At 47.1% G+C, this 16,465-nt stretch overlaps 1 protein-coding gene across 6 annotated transcripts in view; it reads right to left on the reverse strand.

Annotated features, from left to right (window-relative positions):
- Nucleotides 1-2,016: 2,016 nt before the first annotated feature.
- MYCL (MYCL proto-oncogene, bHLH transcription factor) overlaps nucleotides 2,017-16,465 on the reverse strand; it is an 83,784-nt gene continuing 69,335 nt past the window's right edge. For 4 of the 6 annotated variants that reach the window (XM_074334475.1, XM_019737133.2, XM_074334477.1 and 1 more), the window contains 2 exons: nucleotides 9,254-9,758; nucleotides 2,017-6,304 (listed from right to left, as the gene is read on the reverse strand). In XM_074334475.1, coding sequence (XP_074190576.1) covers nucleotides 5,706-6,304; nucleotides 9,254-9,758 — 1,104 coding nt within the window. In that variant the 3' untranslated portion in view covers nucleotides 2,017-5,705. Of the gene's footprint in view, nucleotides 6,305-9,253; nucleotides 9,759-10,107; nucleotides 10,410-16,465 lie in introns of those variants that run through there. The other 2 variants (XM_019737131.2, XM_019737134.2) reach the window with 2 other exon arrangements.

The following is a 16,465-nucleotide window of genomic DNA, read 5'->3' on the forward strand; positions in this document are numbered from 1 at the left end:
AGAATTACCACATGATTCAGCAATTTCACTACTGGGTATATACCCAAAATAATTGAAAGCAACATTTTGAAGAGGTGTTTGTCCACCCATATCTACACATGGGTTATTCACAATAGCTAAGATGTAGAAGCCACTCAAATGTCCATTGACATATGTAGAGGTAAGCAAAATGTGGTGTATACATATAATGGAATATTATTCTGCCTTAATAGAAATTCTGACACTTGCTGCAACATGGATGAACTTGAGGATATTGTGCTAAGTAAAATAATCCAGTCATAAAAATATAGTGTATGATTCCACTTATATGAGATAGTAAAAAATCACAGAGAAAATAGAGTGGTGGTTTGCCAGGAGCTGGGCAGAGTGGGGAATGGAAAGTTATTGTTTAAAGGGGGTAGAGTTTTACTTTACAAGATGAAAAGAGTTATGCAGATGGATGGTGATGACGGTTGCTTAACATTGTGAATGTATTTAATATCACTGAACAGAATACTTAAAAATGGTTAAGATGGTAAATTTAAGTTATGTGTATTTTACTTCAATAAAAATAATTGGGGAAAAAAACTAATAGCTAAGGCTCACAGAATGCTTACCATGCAGCAGGCACTGTTCTAAACACTCCACATGAGATAATTGATAAAAAAATATATATATATATATATATATATATATATATATATATATATATCACTAATCATTTACTGAGCACTTACTATTACTCACAACAACCCAGTGAAGCAGGTGCTATTATTTACATCAGTTTTACAGATACTGGGGCCAGGAGAGGTTAATAATTTGCTCAAGGTCATGCAAGCTGAAAAATATAGAGCCAGATTTAGAACTGAGATCTGTTGGGTGTGAGAGACCACTTAAACCATACCGCTTCCTACAAGTTGAAAGGTGATGGGGCCGGCCCAGTGGCTCAGGTGGATGGAGCTCCGTGCTCCTAACGCCGAAGGCTGCTGGTTAGATTCCCACAAGGTTGCCAGTTTGACTCCTCAACTCCCGCAAGGGATGGTGGGCTCTGCCCCCTGCAACTAACAATGGCAACTGGACCTGGAGCTGAACTGCACTCCCCACAACTACGATTGAAAGGACAACAACTTGATTTGAAGTACACACTGTTCCCCAATAAAGTCCTGTTCCCCTTCCCCAATTAAAAAAACAAAAAGAAAGAAAGGTGATCCATCACTTCCTGGGCACCTACTGGACCCCTGGCACTAAGTCTCATTGTTTAATAACTCACCTGATTAGAAACTTTAAGATCATACTTCTATTTCCTCAGCAAAAGAATGGTAACATTAATATAGTTGATCCATTTGGCAACAGTTCTAAATAAAGACATTAACAAGAGTTGCCCACTTGGCTTAAAGTAGAAAGGCCCACACCCCAACGGAACTTCAGCTGACACATTAGATATCTCCCCTTCACCCCTCCCCAGTCACCCATCATCAATCATCTCCCAACTGGTTATCTTATCCTTAGAAAGAAACCTCTCTTTCACTCCCTCCTATCACCTTCCAGATCAACAAAAGCATCCCCACCCCTCTCTTTTCTTTCTAAAGTGAATATTCTGCAATATCCTGACCCCAGGGGCACGTTAGACAAACTCAGCACATCTGAAATAGCTCAACCTGTCTCAATACCACAAAAATAGCTGCCAATAGAGGCAGGAGTTAAGCACAAGCTTTAATCTTTTATTGTTTAACAGAGAGGATGACCTTTCTTTTCTACACCAAGTGTGGCTTCTCCACTGCCCCTTGGTGTCGACGTCCACATCCTTAAGTTAGGTGTGTGTAGTCCCTTAGGTGAACTATTCAGAGGCTAACCTAATTTGTAGAACTTGTTCTATGAAATCCTGGAATAAACTCCGGGCTATTTTCAGACAAAGATAGAGAGGTAGGAGTCTGTAGAAATGAGCTAGGAAGGAGCTTGAAATGCTTCACATTCCAGAAACACCCTCCCTTCCCCCTCCAAGCCTCCCCCCACCCCCAAGATAACTTTATTCCCACTTTCTCAGCAGAGTTGGACTCAAAGGAGCTGAAGCTTGCAGTCAGGCGGCAGTTACTGTGTGGGCTTAGATAAATGACTTCAATGTGTGTGAGCTTCAGTTTGCTTATCTATGAAATGGGGTGACACCACCTTTTTCTTAGATTATTGTGAGAATTAAGGTATGTAGAACAAATAGCATTAGTGCCTGTACCTAGGAGTCCCTACTATCTTATTGAGGGCCCAGGAGTTCTTTCAAGGTCTAGAGAAGCCCTACAAATTAGTCTCTTGACAAATGTCCTCAAAAAAGGATTGGGACAGGGACAATAACTAAAAGAGAAGTGGAGTTTTAAGAAAAAGAGTCCCAGTAATCCAGTCTGTTTTTATCAAATAGCTACTTATGGACTGGGTTTGGTGATCTAGGAGCAGTGGGGGTAGAGTGGAAAGTGTACCTGACAGGATACTGGGTCTGGGATTCTGATTCTGTGACCTTGACCAAGAAAGGTCAAGGGTTCCAGTACCATGCGGCAGACATTGCTTACTTGCCAGGTTGTGATAAGGGTCACTTGGTAAGTGTGAGGACTTTATAGTAGTTTTTTGACTCTACTCAGTCTCCATAGGAGTGCTGGCAGGCAATACCCATCCAGGTCCCAGCTATAAGGCTGAGGCAAATGGCCTTCTCCCCGCATGATGTTCATGGCCTTGCTGAACAGCAATCGTTTTCCTTTCAGTCCCAGAAGCGGTCTCTTTGGGTCAAGACTAACCCTCCCAGACCACAAATGTGGCAGGGGGGCTGGTCATGGAACATTTGCTCCACTTCATCCCAGTAAGTGGCAGGTACAATGGCCCCAAGGAGAGACAGTTCCAAGAAGTGGTTAAGTGATGGAATTCCATGTTTTCCTCTTCCACACGCCCCATGCTAACAAAACAAGCTGATCAGTACTATGCAGTGGGTAAGACTTCTAGCTGCAGAAATAGGCAGAGCTGGTTTCAAATCCCTGCTCAGTCACTTACTAGCTGTGTAACTTTGGGCAGTTTTGTTTCACTCTTAGAACCTCAGTTTCCTCTTCTGTAGCCCTGGCACGTGATTGGTGTGGCATAACATGGAGAAGCGAGCTTAGACATAGGCAGTGTTCTATCAGGAAGAGCTCTTATTATTGTCTCCCCTCTTGCATTTACAGCAAGTTTATGTGAACTATGTGAGGGAAAGGGAGCCTTCATTTTCTTTCATTAATCCAGGGAGAAAGAAAAAAAAATCGCATTACATCACAAATTTGCAGAGAATGTTTAAAAAGACGTCCTCCAAAAGGTCATCATACCACTAAGGTAAGAACAGTACCATCCTAAAGAATATATATAAACTTTATAGTTTAGAAAGTGGCTTATCAGCTACTACTTCATTTAATACCTGCCAAGCCCTTGTCAAGTAGCATGTATCCCCCTTTTACAGATAAGGAAACTAGGACTTAGAAAGGTAAAGCTAAAAGGCACAGGACAAATAAGTGGTGGAACCAGGATTTCAAGCCTCCTAACGTACAAATTCAGCACTCTTTGTAATTCATAAGAGAATTTCATGTTCACCAAGTGCCGAGCCTACATTGTTTAGACATGTCTGAAATGGCATTTCAGGAACCCAAAGTGGAATGACCAGGTTAGCAACGTGGTTAGAGAAATACAACCCTTCGGCTTCCCTGTGGCTACACTGAAATAGTCGTCCTTGATTCAAGGACTTGGTTGGCATAAGCTGCCCCCACTCTGACATGTTTGAGAAATCTTTTATTAGAAGATGTCCCAGAAGGCAACATTTTAAAATCAGGCGATCAATAATCACAACTAAATACAAAATTTCAGGTCAACTTGCCTTTCAAAATAAATCCGACTCTTGCAACAGAATTGCCCAGGAGTTTTTTTTTTTTTCTTGTACAAAAACAACACCACTTTGCAAAAGGCATACAAAAATACAGTATAAAAAAAAAAAAAAAAAAAAGACTGCTCCCAGCGTAATACCCAACAGCAGCTTATAAAACACAAGCTATTCAGGTGAGACATCAATAACCTACATCCCACCTGTTCTCCAAAGACAGTTCCAGAAGTCAGTAGGCTCCTGAAAACCATGCTCCAAAACATAGAGAGGCTTTTCTCAAACTTCCATGGGGGTTCTCTGAAGCCAGGAAACAACCTCAGAAACAGACCATCATGCATAATAGGTTTGGAAGTAGCAGCTGGCTTTCCAGAGCCACAGATAGTGCTCCACCATCCTCTCCTCCCCCTTTCAAACCCACAGCCAGCAGGCACCTGCTGCCTTGGGCAGAGTTCTGGAGGGGCTGGTCCTTCTTCCAGGCTAGGCTTAGGGACTTCTGAGGTTGCCCACAAGACACCTGTAGGGTTGCGTGCCTTTCCCAGAGTAGAGGCTACACCTGGAATCCACTCGGAGGTGCCAAGTCCAGATGGGCCAAAACCCATCATGGTCCACTAAGCAGAGCTCCTGGAAACTCCTTAAAAACCCACCAGGAAACTAGGCCACCTTCTGGAGCACTGGATGAGTCCCAGAAACCCTCCCAGGAAGAACTGCAGTAAGGCCCAGATTCTGGGAAAGGGGTCTGACTCATGTGAGGCTGGCAAGGACCCAAGACGGGTGGCTGCAGAGCCAGCAAGCTTCTTGGAGTTGCACAAGAAGGACAGGTTTGCATGGTTCTAGTAGAACTTCAAACTTATCAGTGAAGGATTGAGATGACAGGGAGGTGGGAAAGAGGAAGTGGTACAGTTCTCACTCCTGAAGTGCCTGACATCTGCCTTGAGAGAAGGTTCCAAGAGGGAAAATACCTGGGCAGGGAACAAGTTCATGGCCAAGACACCAAGCCTTCCCCAGGCCGCAGGCTAGGAACCATTTCCCTGTGTCTTGGGGAAATATTCTGACCTGTGGGCAAGGGGTGCCGTAGAGCCCATTGCTTAACAAAGGCAGAAGGACACAGAAAAGTCCCTTGTGAGGACAGAATGCTCTCTCCCTCAAGGAAAGAGCCCAGAGGGCTTTTGAGACAAAGAATGTAGAAGCCAAGCTCTTTAAATGTTCTCAAGGCCGCAGCATTGAGCGTGGGAGGAGGGGTGTCATCTAACATCATTATCTATATATTCAAGGTTTCCAACTCCTCAGCTACTGTAAAGTGTCTGACAGTGAGGTAATGGTCCATGTTGATCAAGTCTGCGAGCTTGTCTTCACCCAAGACAGCTCGTGTGTCTCCTGGAAAAGGAGCCTCAGGGAGAGCGTCCAGGCCCAGCTGTCCTAGCATCACCCCAGAGACACCAGTGGGAGCATCCTTTCCCAGCCTAACGCTCATCCGGAGTGTGAGATTTCATGCGGGCTGGAGCCCCCGACAACGTCCACCACCTGTTGCATAGCATCTGTCAGGCTTTTCTTCAGAGCTAGTGAGCTAGGCAGACCCCAAGGCTCCTCAGTCAGCTGTCTGCCTGAGAAAAGCCAAAGGTGCCAGAGAAGACACAGCGCTCCCATGAGTGAGAGAAGAGAGAGAGCTGGGTTTCCAGGTTTCCAAGAATGCAAGCCCTTATTGTGTGTGCACCGGCTACAAAGCATTCTGGGATCTACTGTCCAGGCTAGCTCATCGTAACCAAGATGTGCAAATTACTAAGGGGGAGAGGGAAGGTTAAAAAATAAACTCGGGTCTTTGTAAGACAGAGCAGTCAGGTTTTTTGGTCAGTTAGTAGCCACTGAGGTACGCAATTCTTTTCTGCAGTTGCTGCTGCCGGCATCGGAGCTGCCTTTTCTCCGTAGCCATCCTCTTCTCAGCCCCCACCAAGGCTTGCAAGTATTCCAAGGCCTTGCTTAGGATCACCACTTTGGGGGCCTTGGAGCAGCTGGCCAGGGTGGGTACCTGGTCCCTTAGGGCCAAGAACCTCGAACGGAGGTCATTCCGCCTTTTGCGCTCCAGGAAGTTGTGGTTCTTCCTCTTCGTCACGTCCTCAGTGTCAGAACTGACAGGTTTGAGGTGGCAGGACTGGGGAGCCTCGCTTTCTATAGGCAGGGGGCTCACAACCACTTCATCTGCCTCATCTTCCTTCTCCTCTGGAACATCTCTCTCCAGAGCTTCTTCCTGGGGACCTCTCTCTGGAGCCGCTCCTTGGGAACAGCTTTCTGGAGGAAAACGGGCGGCATAGTTATGCTGTTGCTGATGGATGGAGATGTGGAAGTGTTTCATGCAGGGGTCCAAAGGGTCTGCTCTCACTGTGATGGTGACCGGCTTCCGTACCCCCAGGGACTGTCTCTTCTCCACTGTCACAACGTCGATTTCTTCACCCTCTGTCCAAGTAGAGAGATGAAGAGAAGAAACACACCCCATGAGATATATACAAAGACCCTATGCTGGGGCTTGGGAAAGAAGGTGACATTTTCCCAATTTAGATATAAACAAATTGAAGTGAGGAGAAAGGCAGCTGATTCATTTGTAATGGGGTTAGGGTAGTGTGAAGGGGAAATAAGCAAGAAGGAAAATATTCTCCAATTTCCTTTTGCACAGCACGGCTTAGATAAGAACAAAAGGCAGACCCAAGCCAACAGCCCCCAGTCTGCACAGGCTCTCCCCTCCCCCACGGAGGGGATGGAGAAAAAGAGCTACCGGCCTGGGACAAAGTTTAGCTATAAAGATCTTCCCCAGTCGGGCTCTTTCATGCCCCATCAGAATTGTAAATGAGGGGTCTGTGGGCAGAGCTGCCCTTTGTTCCTGCCCAGCACAGCCTGCACTTGGGGAATTGTTACTTTTCACAAGTTATAAATCCTATTATTCCCCCACCTCTCTATTCTGCCATCTCTTTCAGCTGAAGGTTCAGAGAAGGGAGGGCTACAACCCATGGCTCCTCACCCACTGAGGGAAGGGAAAGGTTTCCCTTAGGGGCATTTTGCTCCTGGGTTCAATAGGTTTCTAAAGTCATCCATCATTTATAGGTCGCCCACCCCACCCCCTTCCCTGGACCAGAAGAGCGTTGGATTTATAATCCCAGGTCGGCAAAAGCTGCAGGAACTTCACAAAGGTACAAGCAACCATTTCCAAGCTACCTGTGCCAGGGTTAGGAACTGAGCAGCAGCAGAATGTCGCCATACAAGGGCCGAAACACCAGCGACCTGGAGACACCTGGACGTGCCCCCATCATTCCCTGGCTTAAAGGTCTCTTAGGTTACCCCAGCAGGAGAGAGGCAATTAAGGAAAAACCTTCCTGTTCCACACGTTTTTGCAGCCCCTCACATAAAAGGCCACTTTAATACATTTCAGTCTAACAACAGAAGAGCTCAGTTCTCTGCCTCTTTTGCATTATCAGGATGCTTGAGCCCCTTTGTCAGGAAGGCTTCCATTGTGTGGACAATCGCATTATTTCTCCATTAATAAAACCTGACCATTCAGCCCTCCTGGCCCCAAGGCCTGTGATTGGCTGGCTAAGCTGTGTTTGGAATGCTGTTTCACCCAGCCCCTAGCCCCTATTGGCTGAGCTTTGCCGTCAGTCACTCTCCCCACCCCCCTCATTGTTTGCAATCTGTTGCATTTTGTTCTGAGCCATGTGGCCTGTGAGTGAACCAGGAGCTTGCAAACAGGTTCAGGTTAAAGGGCAGGTCAGAAAATGATTCAAGGAGGCTTCCCCACATCCCAAACCTTTAATATTTCAGTGTTACACCTCATGGCTGGGGAGGCTCTGCCTAAGGAAGAAATAATGTAGGACACCATTCTCCTTTTCATATAGTGTCTAACTCTACCTAGACAAGGAAATGTCCTCAGCTGGACCAGCAAGACCAACCCCCTCATGTGCCAAGGGAGAAACAGACCCAGATCAGCCAAGTCTATGCATCACTTTGTAATGTTCTGGATCTCAAACTAAGATCTCCAAACTCCCAAAAACAGTGCTCTTCCCACTCTACCACTCCATCAGCCTTTGTAGAGACACATCAATATTTATTGGTTTCTTGATCTCAAAATTCCCATTCCAGCCATTAAACAAACAGAAGCACTTGTAGAAAGCAAACAGGTTAAAAAAGACCTTAACACAGTGGACTGAAAAAATTGACTTTTAATTTTTCTTGTTATCCTTATTTTTCCCAAGTGTATGACGACTTCCATACCCCATTCCTCCGTTCCCTCTAAATGGTGGTCATGTAAAAGTTATTCTTAAAAGCAACAGTGAGTTTTCTGTCCCGATTTCCCTGATGCTAGACTGTCTGCACCCTATAAAAGTACCCTCTCCAGTATTTCTCATGGGTACAGAGGTCTAAGAAGAGGTTAGGCTAAGAGCAACGTAGTGTGGTGGCACAGGATGCTGAAGTCTGCCTCTGCCCTCAGTGAGGTTTATACTTGCATTCAAGGATGGGGGAGGAGGTCTGGAGCTCCCTATCTGTGACCCCAGCACTTCGCCCACTCTGGCACAAAGTAGGGGCCAGTTAACATTTGTTGAATGCAAGGAGGCAGCGGAAACTCTCAGATGGATTGGGAGGGAGTTCAAGGGACACCTTTCCACCTTAGGCCAAAGCAACAAGGCAGGGTGTAACCCTTCTCAGGTAAACTACCATGAAGACCCTCTAAACATCAAGGAAGAAGTGCCTGGTTTCGATGAAGGGTGGGGCAAGAGAGGCTGGCTATCTGGGAGGAAGCTGGGGTTCACTTCTAATGATTTCCTATTTCTAAGTCTCAGTTTTTCCATCTGTTCATGGGGAGCGTTCATTCCTCCCCTACCTGTCTCACGGGTAATGGTGTGGATGCACAAATGGTAAGGGGTGGGAGCATTTTAGAGTAAAGCAGACAGGAGACCCGGTTTTTAAAAGGATGAAGGCTTTGCACAAAAGGCTCCTCAGCTTCTTCTCCCTAGGGGAGTGTGAGTTTCCCAGGGAAAGAGGCAGCAACAAAAAACTTCAAGCCTGGTGTGACCCTTAAGGGACCCCTTCCAGCCTCCGGAGGACAGAAATCCCCTGCAGTCCAATCCTAGTATTGTCCTCCGTAAGCGCCAAGCCTCACCCTGTCTCCCTTGTCCCCTGGGGCTCCAATCATCATCAAAGGAACGCTGGCTCCCACGCCACTTCTTCAAACTGTTTACTAACACACCCACGTGCCAGACAGACACCGCTGGGGGCTACACCGGCAGCTTCAGCCAGAGAAAGGGGGAGGTGGCCGAAGGGCTTGCGAAGACCCAGTACCTCATCTCAGACAGCGGAGCGGCAGTTTTGGCCACCCATGGGGTGCCCCCCTCTTGAATGGCCCGGAGCGGTCCTTACCCGAGTCGCTAGGGCTCTCGGACCCCGAGCAGGCCTGGGTCTTGGGCTCGCCCAGTGGACAGGGGGCAGCGGGCGCCGGGTTACCGGCTTCCAGGCTGGGAGCGCAGTCCGGGGCGGCGGGCACCTTGGGTGGGTTCCCCCGGGGCGCTCCAGTGGCGAGCCGGTCGCTCACCGCTCTCTCCAGCCGTTCCCGGGCGGAGAAGCCGCTCCACATGCAGTCACGGCGAATGATGGAGGCGTAGTTTCTGCCCCAACCTTTCGAGTGGCCCCGGGATTCTGCCTCGTCCCCGGCGCCCCCTCCGGGCCACGGCTCCGGGGGACCAACTCCAAGGGCCGGGTCCCCGGCGTCGGGACCCGAGCCCCAGGGCGGCGACGTGGGGGGTGACTGCACCAGCTCGAATTTCTTCCAGATGTCCTCGCTGGGCGCGGTGGAGCGGTAGAAATCCTCCCCACAGTCATGGTCGTAGAAATAGTGCTGGTACGAGTCGAAGTCCATGTCCGTTCCCTGCGAGAGGTAAGGGGGACGTGCTGACTGAGGTACCGGCCCAGGGAAGGAGGCGTCCCCGGTCTCCTCAGCACAGCCGGCTGCCAGGCTCTTGTCCCTCCCGAACCTCTGGGCTTGGAACCTGCGCCCTTCCCTCGCGTCTCGTAAAGTCCAGCCCTGGGTCAGTGTACCCAGGGAAGCCGCTCACAGCGCGCGGACGAGGCTGCGGGGCGCGAGTTCAAAGCAAACTTTGCCAGCGCCTCCCGGAGCGCAGCTCCCAGGGCCCGTCGGGGGGGCACTGTGCACAGAAGGCAGCCTGCAGCCCGCCCCCCGGGACCGACGCCCGTCCCCCGGCTGCCCGCAGCCTCACCTCGCTCCCGCCGCCCGCCACCAGGAGCGGACCGGCTCCGGGCCGGCTCGGGGCAGCCGGGCAGCCCGCACACAAGCACATGCGCGCCACCGAGCGCGCGGCCCGCATTCAAGAGCGCGCCCCCAACGCGCGTCCGCCCTCCCTCCCTCGCTCGCTCGTGCACGGCGGTCCGGACGCTACCGGGATCCGCGCGGGAGCGCGAGATGCAGGCGCATTGTTTCCCGGCCGCCTTATATCTCGTCGCGCGCCCGGGGATCTGGGACCAGGGGCGGGCCCTACAGGACAAGCCCCGCCCCAGACCCGTCCCCTCCTGGCATCCGACAGGTGGGGACGGTAGAGTCTCCGCCCCACCCCTGCTGGCTGCTCTCTCCAGCTCTATTCTAGTCCGTATACCCCTAAAATGAATTGCACACTGGGGAGCGCAGGGCAGGCGGCAAGCTGATGCAGCCTGGAGGTTGCCTGGTGGAGACGTGACTCTATCAAAGCCCGGAAGGTCCCAGCAGGCTCCTTGCGCATTGTGGATTGAGGACTAGGGCTACTCCCCGCCCCGCCCTGCCCTACCCTGCGAGCCTACTTCCCTGGGCTTGCCCGGCTTAGTTAAGGTGCGTCTGGCCTGAGGTGGGGTGAGGTGGGGAAGCAGCCGCACTTCCACCGCGCCACCTGGCGGCCCTCAGCTCTGAACTGGGGTTGGTCCCCCGGCATCCGCTTCATCACGGTTGGCGGGTTTCTTTAGCTACCGTAGGTGTTCCAAACCTGGACCGCAGCGAAGTGAGATAGTGAAGATTCTGGACTTTGGAACCTGAAACTTAACTTTTTCTGAGTCTGTTTCATCTGTAAAACGAAGAGATGGTAATACCTCACAGGATTGTTGTGAAGATTTAAGAAAATGGAGTATCCAGAGAAGAGATGTAGGCCAGGTGGAGAGGCCAGAGGAACCGACTGAGCCTCTGGTGCGGTTGGTGAGGAGAATTTTTCCCTGGGGCCAGGCCAAGACTGAGATGCTCCTCCCTCACACCACACACAAAACACTCTGTAGGAGCTGCACTAGTAGAAGAAAAAATGGGGATTTGGGGTCTGGAAACTTTGTTCAAACCCTTGCCTTGCTACTTGCTAGCTGTAGAGCCAAGACATTTGAAGCCTCTGTTTGCTTACTTGTAAAATGGGGACATTGCTTGCAGCTGCATCTCTGGCCAAGATGATGGACATATAAGCCCTTTATGTCATCTTTCATACAGACTACCTTTGGTAGAAGAGGAAAGCTAAACTATACAGTTATTTTATTTAGGCCAAGGAAAGTAATTTGGGATAGCTACCAATTCATCTAGAATTCTTTACCTGGTATTCAAGGTCTGGTCCCTGTCTACAAGCAGCAGCCTGATTGTCTGCTGTCTGTCTTTTTCCCTCCCATCCCTGTGGTCTAAGAACACCTACTATTCACTATTGGCATCCCAACAGAGGGAAGGGAAAAGAGCAAGCAGTTCAGTGTTGTTGGAACATGGGACACAAGGTGTGAGTTGATATATGGGTTGGGAAAAAAGAAGGGAAGATGACACCCTCAGTTTTGGATATGTTGGGTCTAAGGTGTATGGAGGACATCTTTGAAAGCAGTAACTATCTTTTATTAGCTTTGTAACCTCAGTACCTTCTGGCAGGTATTTGTGGACTTACTGAGTGACTCAGCCAACCAGATTTTACTGAGACAGCCTGTGTGCCCTGTTTTGTGTGAACAGAAGACTCAAATCAGAAAGGTTTCAGCTCTGGTTGCAGCCCTGAGGCAGAGGCATTGGAACTGCCTTTTGAGGACTTGTTATCTGGTCCACAGATGTTTGAAATTGTTGCTGTACCAGTCAGAGTTCTTGGTGACAAATGGCAAAAACCAGCCCTAGATAAATTTAAACAGAAAATCACTTCACTGGAAGGATTTGGGATTTAGAATCCACAGGAAGCTGGGAATCTATGCTTGGAAAATGGGTGTTCTTTATCTAGATGAGTCCTTACTCAACAGCGCCTCCCCATGGTTCATTGTAGGTGATACCTGAGGGTAACTAGGAGGTGACCCCACCTCAAAAACTTGCAAAAATAAGTTGTCTTCTGAGAGTTAGGCTGTTTCTTCACTTTGCACACTTTGTTTAATGTTAGTCTCTTCAACAGACTGTAAGCTCGATGAGGGCAGGGACATGTCAATCTTGTTGACCGCTGTAACTTCAGGGCTCAGAACAGAGCCTGTCACGTCATGGGTGCTTTGTACATACATTGCCTGCTTGACTGGACACAAGCCTCTAATGCTTTAAAATAGAGATAAATGTCAACTTAACTGATGGAGACAGAATGTCCATCCGAACACTGTCTGGGGACAAAGATGCTGGTCCAGGAACAAGGGAGATGGAGGCATCATTCTTTGAAACCAGCCAGTTCAACACCCACTTCACTCATGCTCTGGATCACCAAGCAATTCACTGAAAACCACTCTGTTCCCTATGTAGATCTGCCCCCAGGGAGAGAATGCACTTATCAGCGAACAAGAAGAACCGGACGGCTTCAAAGCCTTGCTTCCCTTTATAAATTAATGAATTGGCATCTGATTTGAAATATCAGTCTCATGAGCCTGGTTAATGTGTGTCTGTTCCATAGAGATGCTGCCGTTTTTAGGGCTAACTGCTCTGGTTTCTGAGATGTCTCGACCCAGGATGGTGATGAATTCACCAAAGTAAAAAATGCTACCCTAGGGACACTCAATTTTTCTACAATTTTTAATTTCCTTTACTTTTCTTAAAATATGTTTTTAATCAAAATAATACATGTACATAGTTTTTAAAAATCAACTAAATGTATGACAAGGTTAAAAAAAGGGCTATCTCTGCCCTTCCCTCACCACCCCTAATTCCCACTCCTCAAAGGCAGCTACACTTTTAGCTGGTGTTTGTCCTTAATATTTACTTCCATATTTTGACCAATCCAGATAATCTACTTTTCCTGATTGTTAAATTCTTATTGACATTTTAAAATGTGAGAAGAAGATGTAGCTCTTATAGTTCTCTTCTTACCCCCATATATTTGGTCTTCCCTTATTCTCCCAATAGAATTATAATTCAATTTTAAAATAAATATTCAATATTTATAGTATTTTGTATGATTATGGAGTAGTCTAACTACATTTCCTTTCTTATACAATTTTTTTTCAGAGTTAGATTGTCTCATTTTTTTCTTTTGCTTAGATTTCTATGCATATACTACGAATTTAACCCTACACATTCCCACTAGAGCTACAAATGGTCAAGCATGTGAGGTAATAATTCAGTTCCATTATTTTCTTGGAAACATCTCTTCTTGGAGCCCTTTGTCTTTCTGTTCCAATTTGAACTTACTGATCTCTAGACCTGCTTCACAACTGTCATTCTGCAACTTCCCTTCACCATCATACCAGAAATTCCCTTTGCTTCTTTCCTGTGTTGGCTCCCCTGTTTTCTGGAGCTCATTTCTTCTTTCTTGATTTACTTCCTCCCATCAAAGGAGCACATCTTCCATTAGCTGCCTGAGAAAGGGTACCTGAGAAGTGAAATTTAGAGACCTTGCATTTCTGAAATTCTCTTTATTATACCCACACCTTTAGTTGCTAGTTCGATGGGGTATAGAATACTAGATTGGAAATCATTTTCCCTCAGAATTTTAAAGATACTGCTTTCCTGTTTCTTAGCAACCAGTGTTGTTATTGAGAAGATTGATATCATTTGATGTCCAAACCTTTGTATGTGACCTATTTCTCTCTCTGGAATTAGGAGGTGCTCTTTGTCTTGGCATTTTCAGTTTTTTTTCAGTGATGTACCTTGGTGTGGGTCTGTTGTATAATAAATAATTTGATTGGCCCTTGCCTCCCCACCCCGCAAATCCTTGGAATTTCCCAAGCGATAGGACTGTATTTGTTATTCATGGTGGGCCCTGAAGGTACTCATAGTGGGGCCCTAAGTACTTTAAGATGATTCAGTATAAGGGTTGGCCAAGTCAGAAAAGCCAACTATGTGATTAGAGGGTTGAGCTTTGAGCCATGTGATCTCAGCCTGACTTCCATGAAGGGGAAGGGGGCTGGAGATTGAGTTAACAATGACTCCATCAGTCATGCCTACATATTGAAACCCCAGTAAAAACTCTGGACACTGAAGCTCAGGTGAGCTTTCCTGGTTAACAATACTCTATGTGTGTTATTATATTATACATCCATGTGCTGGTAAAGGTTTAACTTCTCCTTTCTCCTTAACTTTTCTTTCTTTCTTCCTTCCTTCCTTCCTTCCTTCCTTCCTTCCTTCCTTCCTTCCTTTCTTTCTTTCTTTCTTTCTTTTTCCTCTCTCTCTCTCCTTCCCTTTCTCTCTCTCTCTCTCTCTCTTTCTTTCTCTCTTCACCACTAATTCCATCACCATTAATTCCAGAACATTTTCAGTACCCTAAAAAGAAAATCCCATATCCATATTATTCCCTTTCCTTGTGAATTCATACTTCTTCTTTTTTTTTTTCAAACCTAATCCATTTACTGTCATTTCAATGGAATTTCAGGAGTGAGTAGAGATAAACACATGTGATCAATCCTCACATTTAGCCAGAAATCAGCTCTTCCTTTCAAACTGCAACAATTCTCACTTTCATTAAGTAGATTCCTAAGCCAGGTTGTCTGAGAGGGCTTTCTGGAGGAGGGAAATTTGATCTGAGCCTTAAAGATGTTTAGGATTCCAGTGGAAGCTAAGGAGATGAAGGTGGGAGAGGATGAGAAGGGAGAGTTAGAGAAGAGAAAGGGGAAAGGAAGGGAGAGGAAGGACTTTGGTGATAGCAGGAGAATTTAATCAGATTAAAGTCTGGTTTCTTATCCCATGTCTGTGGCTCTGTTACCTCTGCTTGAGTTTCACTGAAAAGCAGTCCTTTCCTTAGAACTCTAAGGAATGTGGCCTTACCTTAAGTGCAGTGAGAAAGGGGTTCTGGAGATTGTGTGCCCCACTCTGGGGAAGGGGCCAGGCCTACAGAGACAGGGGCAACTTTCAAAAACAAAGAGAAGTAGGCTGAATATAAAACTTATTTGTTTGCAAACTGTGTAACACTGAGCTAGCTTGTACTGACTCAGTTTTCCCACCAGTAAAGTGGTTATTCCTACCTAGCAGCATTATTGGAGAATCAAATAAGATACTGTTTGCAAAGTGTTTAGCACAGTGCCTGGCCCAGAAAAAAATTTCAAAAATCTCAGTTTTCTTCTCTTTCTTTGGAGATTTAAGGTAAACAGTATGGATGGGGTCTCAACCAAGGTCCTGAATGCCGGCCTAAGGACTGATGCTGAAAGCAATGGAGAATTATAGGAGGTTTGTGAGTAGAGGAGTGACACAGATATATCGGTGCTTTGGAAAGGTCACTTCTGGAAGAAGAGAGTCCAAGCATAACGCAGGAGGGCGAGTCCTGAGCCCCAGCTCTGCATCTAATTGACTCCATTTTCTAATATGTGCCCAATACGTATGAATGGTCCTCATCAGTGTTTCCCCAGTGGGCTGAGTTATGTGAACACTTAATCCTTAACACAAACAGGGTCTCTCAGTTTGCCTTCTTAGAGATAGGTCTGATGGGGGGTGGAGGGATCCACATGCTTGAAGGGCTGATGTAATCAGCCTGAGCTACATGGAGGAGGACATGGGATTGTTGAGAGGCTCTGAAGATCGTGATAATGGCGTAAGCTGAGAGGGCCCTCCAGGTACTGCCCCTGAGAGGTGGAACACCAAGTGCCTAGTGCCTGAAGACAATTGTGAAACTGTATGGACCCTCCTTAAGAAAATTTTCTCATGAGGGGTGACAAATCTCATCCACTCCCTGCTCCGGGTTCTGAGCTCTGGGCCCAGGTGGAGCAAGAGAATTACCTGGAATCACTCTTTTGTCCACTAGAGGGAAACCCAGGCTAGATAGATGCTGAATCCCGTGTGTGTGTGTGTGTGTGTGTGTGTGTGTGTGTGTGTGTGTGTGTGTGTGGCGGGGGGTGGGGTGGCGGGAAGCGAAGGAGCTGCCAGCCCCAGGACCTGAGTGACTTACTTAGGCTCAGTGCTGTGCTGGAGTCACTTGTACCAGCTGGGTGAGAAGGGTTGTTGCATTTTCAGGAATCGTGGGAGCTGATTGTTAAACACGGTCATTAAAAATTTGATTACATAAATTTACATTTAAATAAATACTAAAAACCAAGATAGTAAAGACTCCAAACTCATCCTTCCCTACTTATTTTACTGTAATCTACTGTCTCTGTTATGGTACTATATAATGGTGTGCTACTGTCCAACTCCTACTTTGGTAGCTTGACATTGACTATGGTAGAATATTTATTCCATGGTGGAATATTACAAAT

Source organism: Rhinolophus sinicus, linkage group LG06, assembly GCF_036562045.2.
Source record: "Rhinolophus sinicus isolate RSC01 linkage group LG06, ASM3656204v1, whole genome shotgun sequence".
NCBI classification, from domain to species: domain Eukaryota; kingdom Metazoa; phylum Chordata; class Mammalia; order Chiroptera; family Rhinolophidae; genus Rhinolophus; species Rhinolophus sinicus.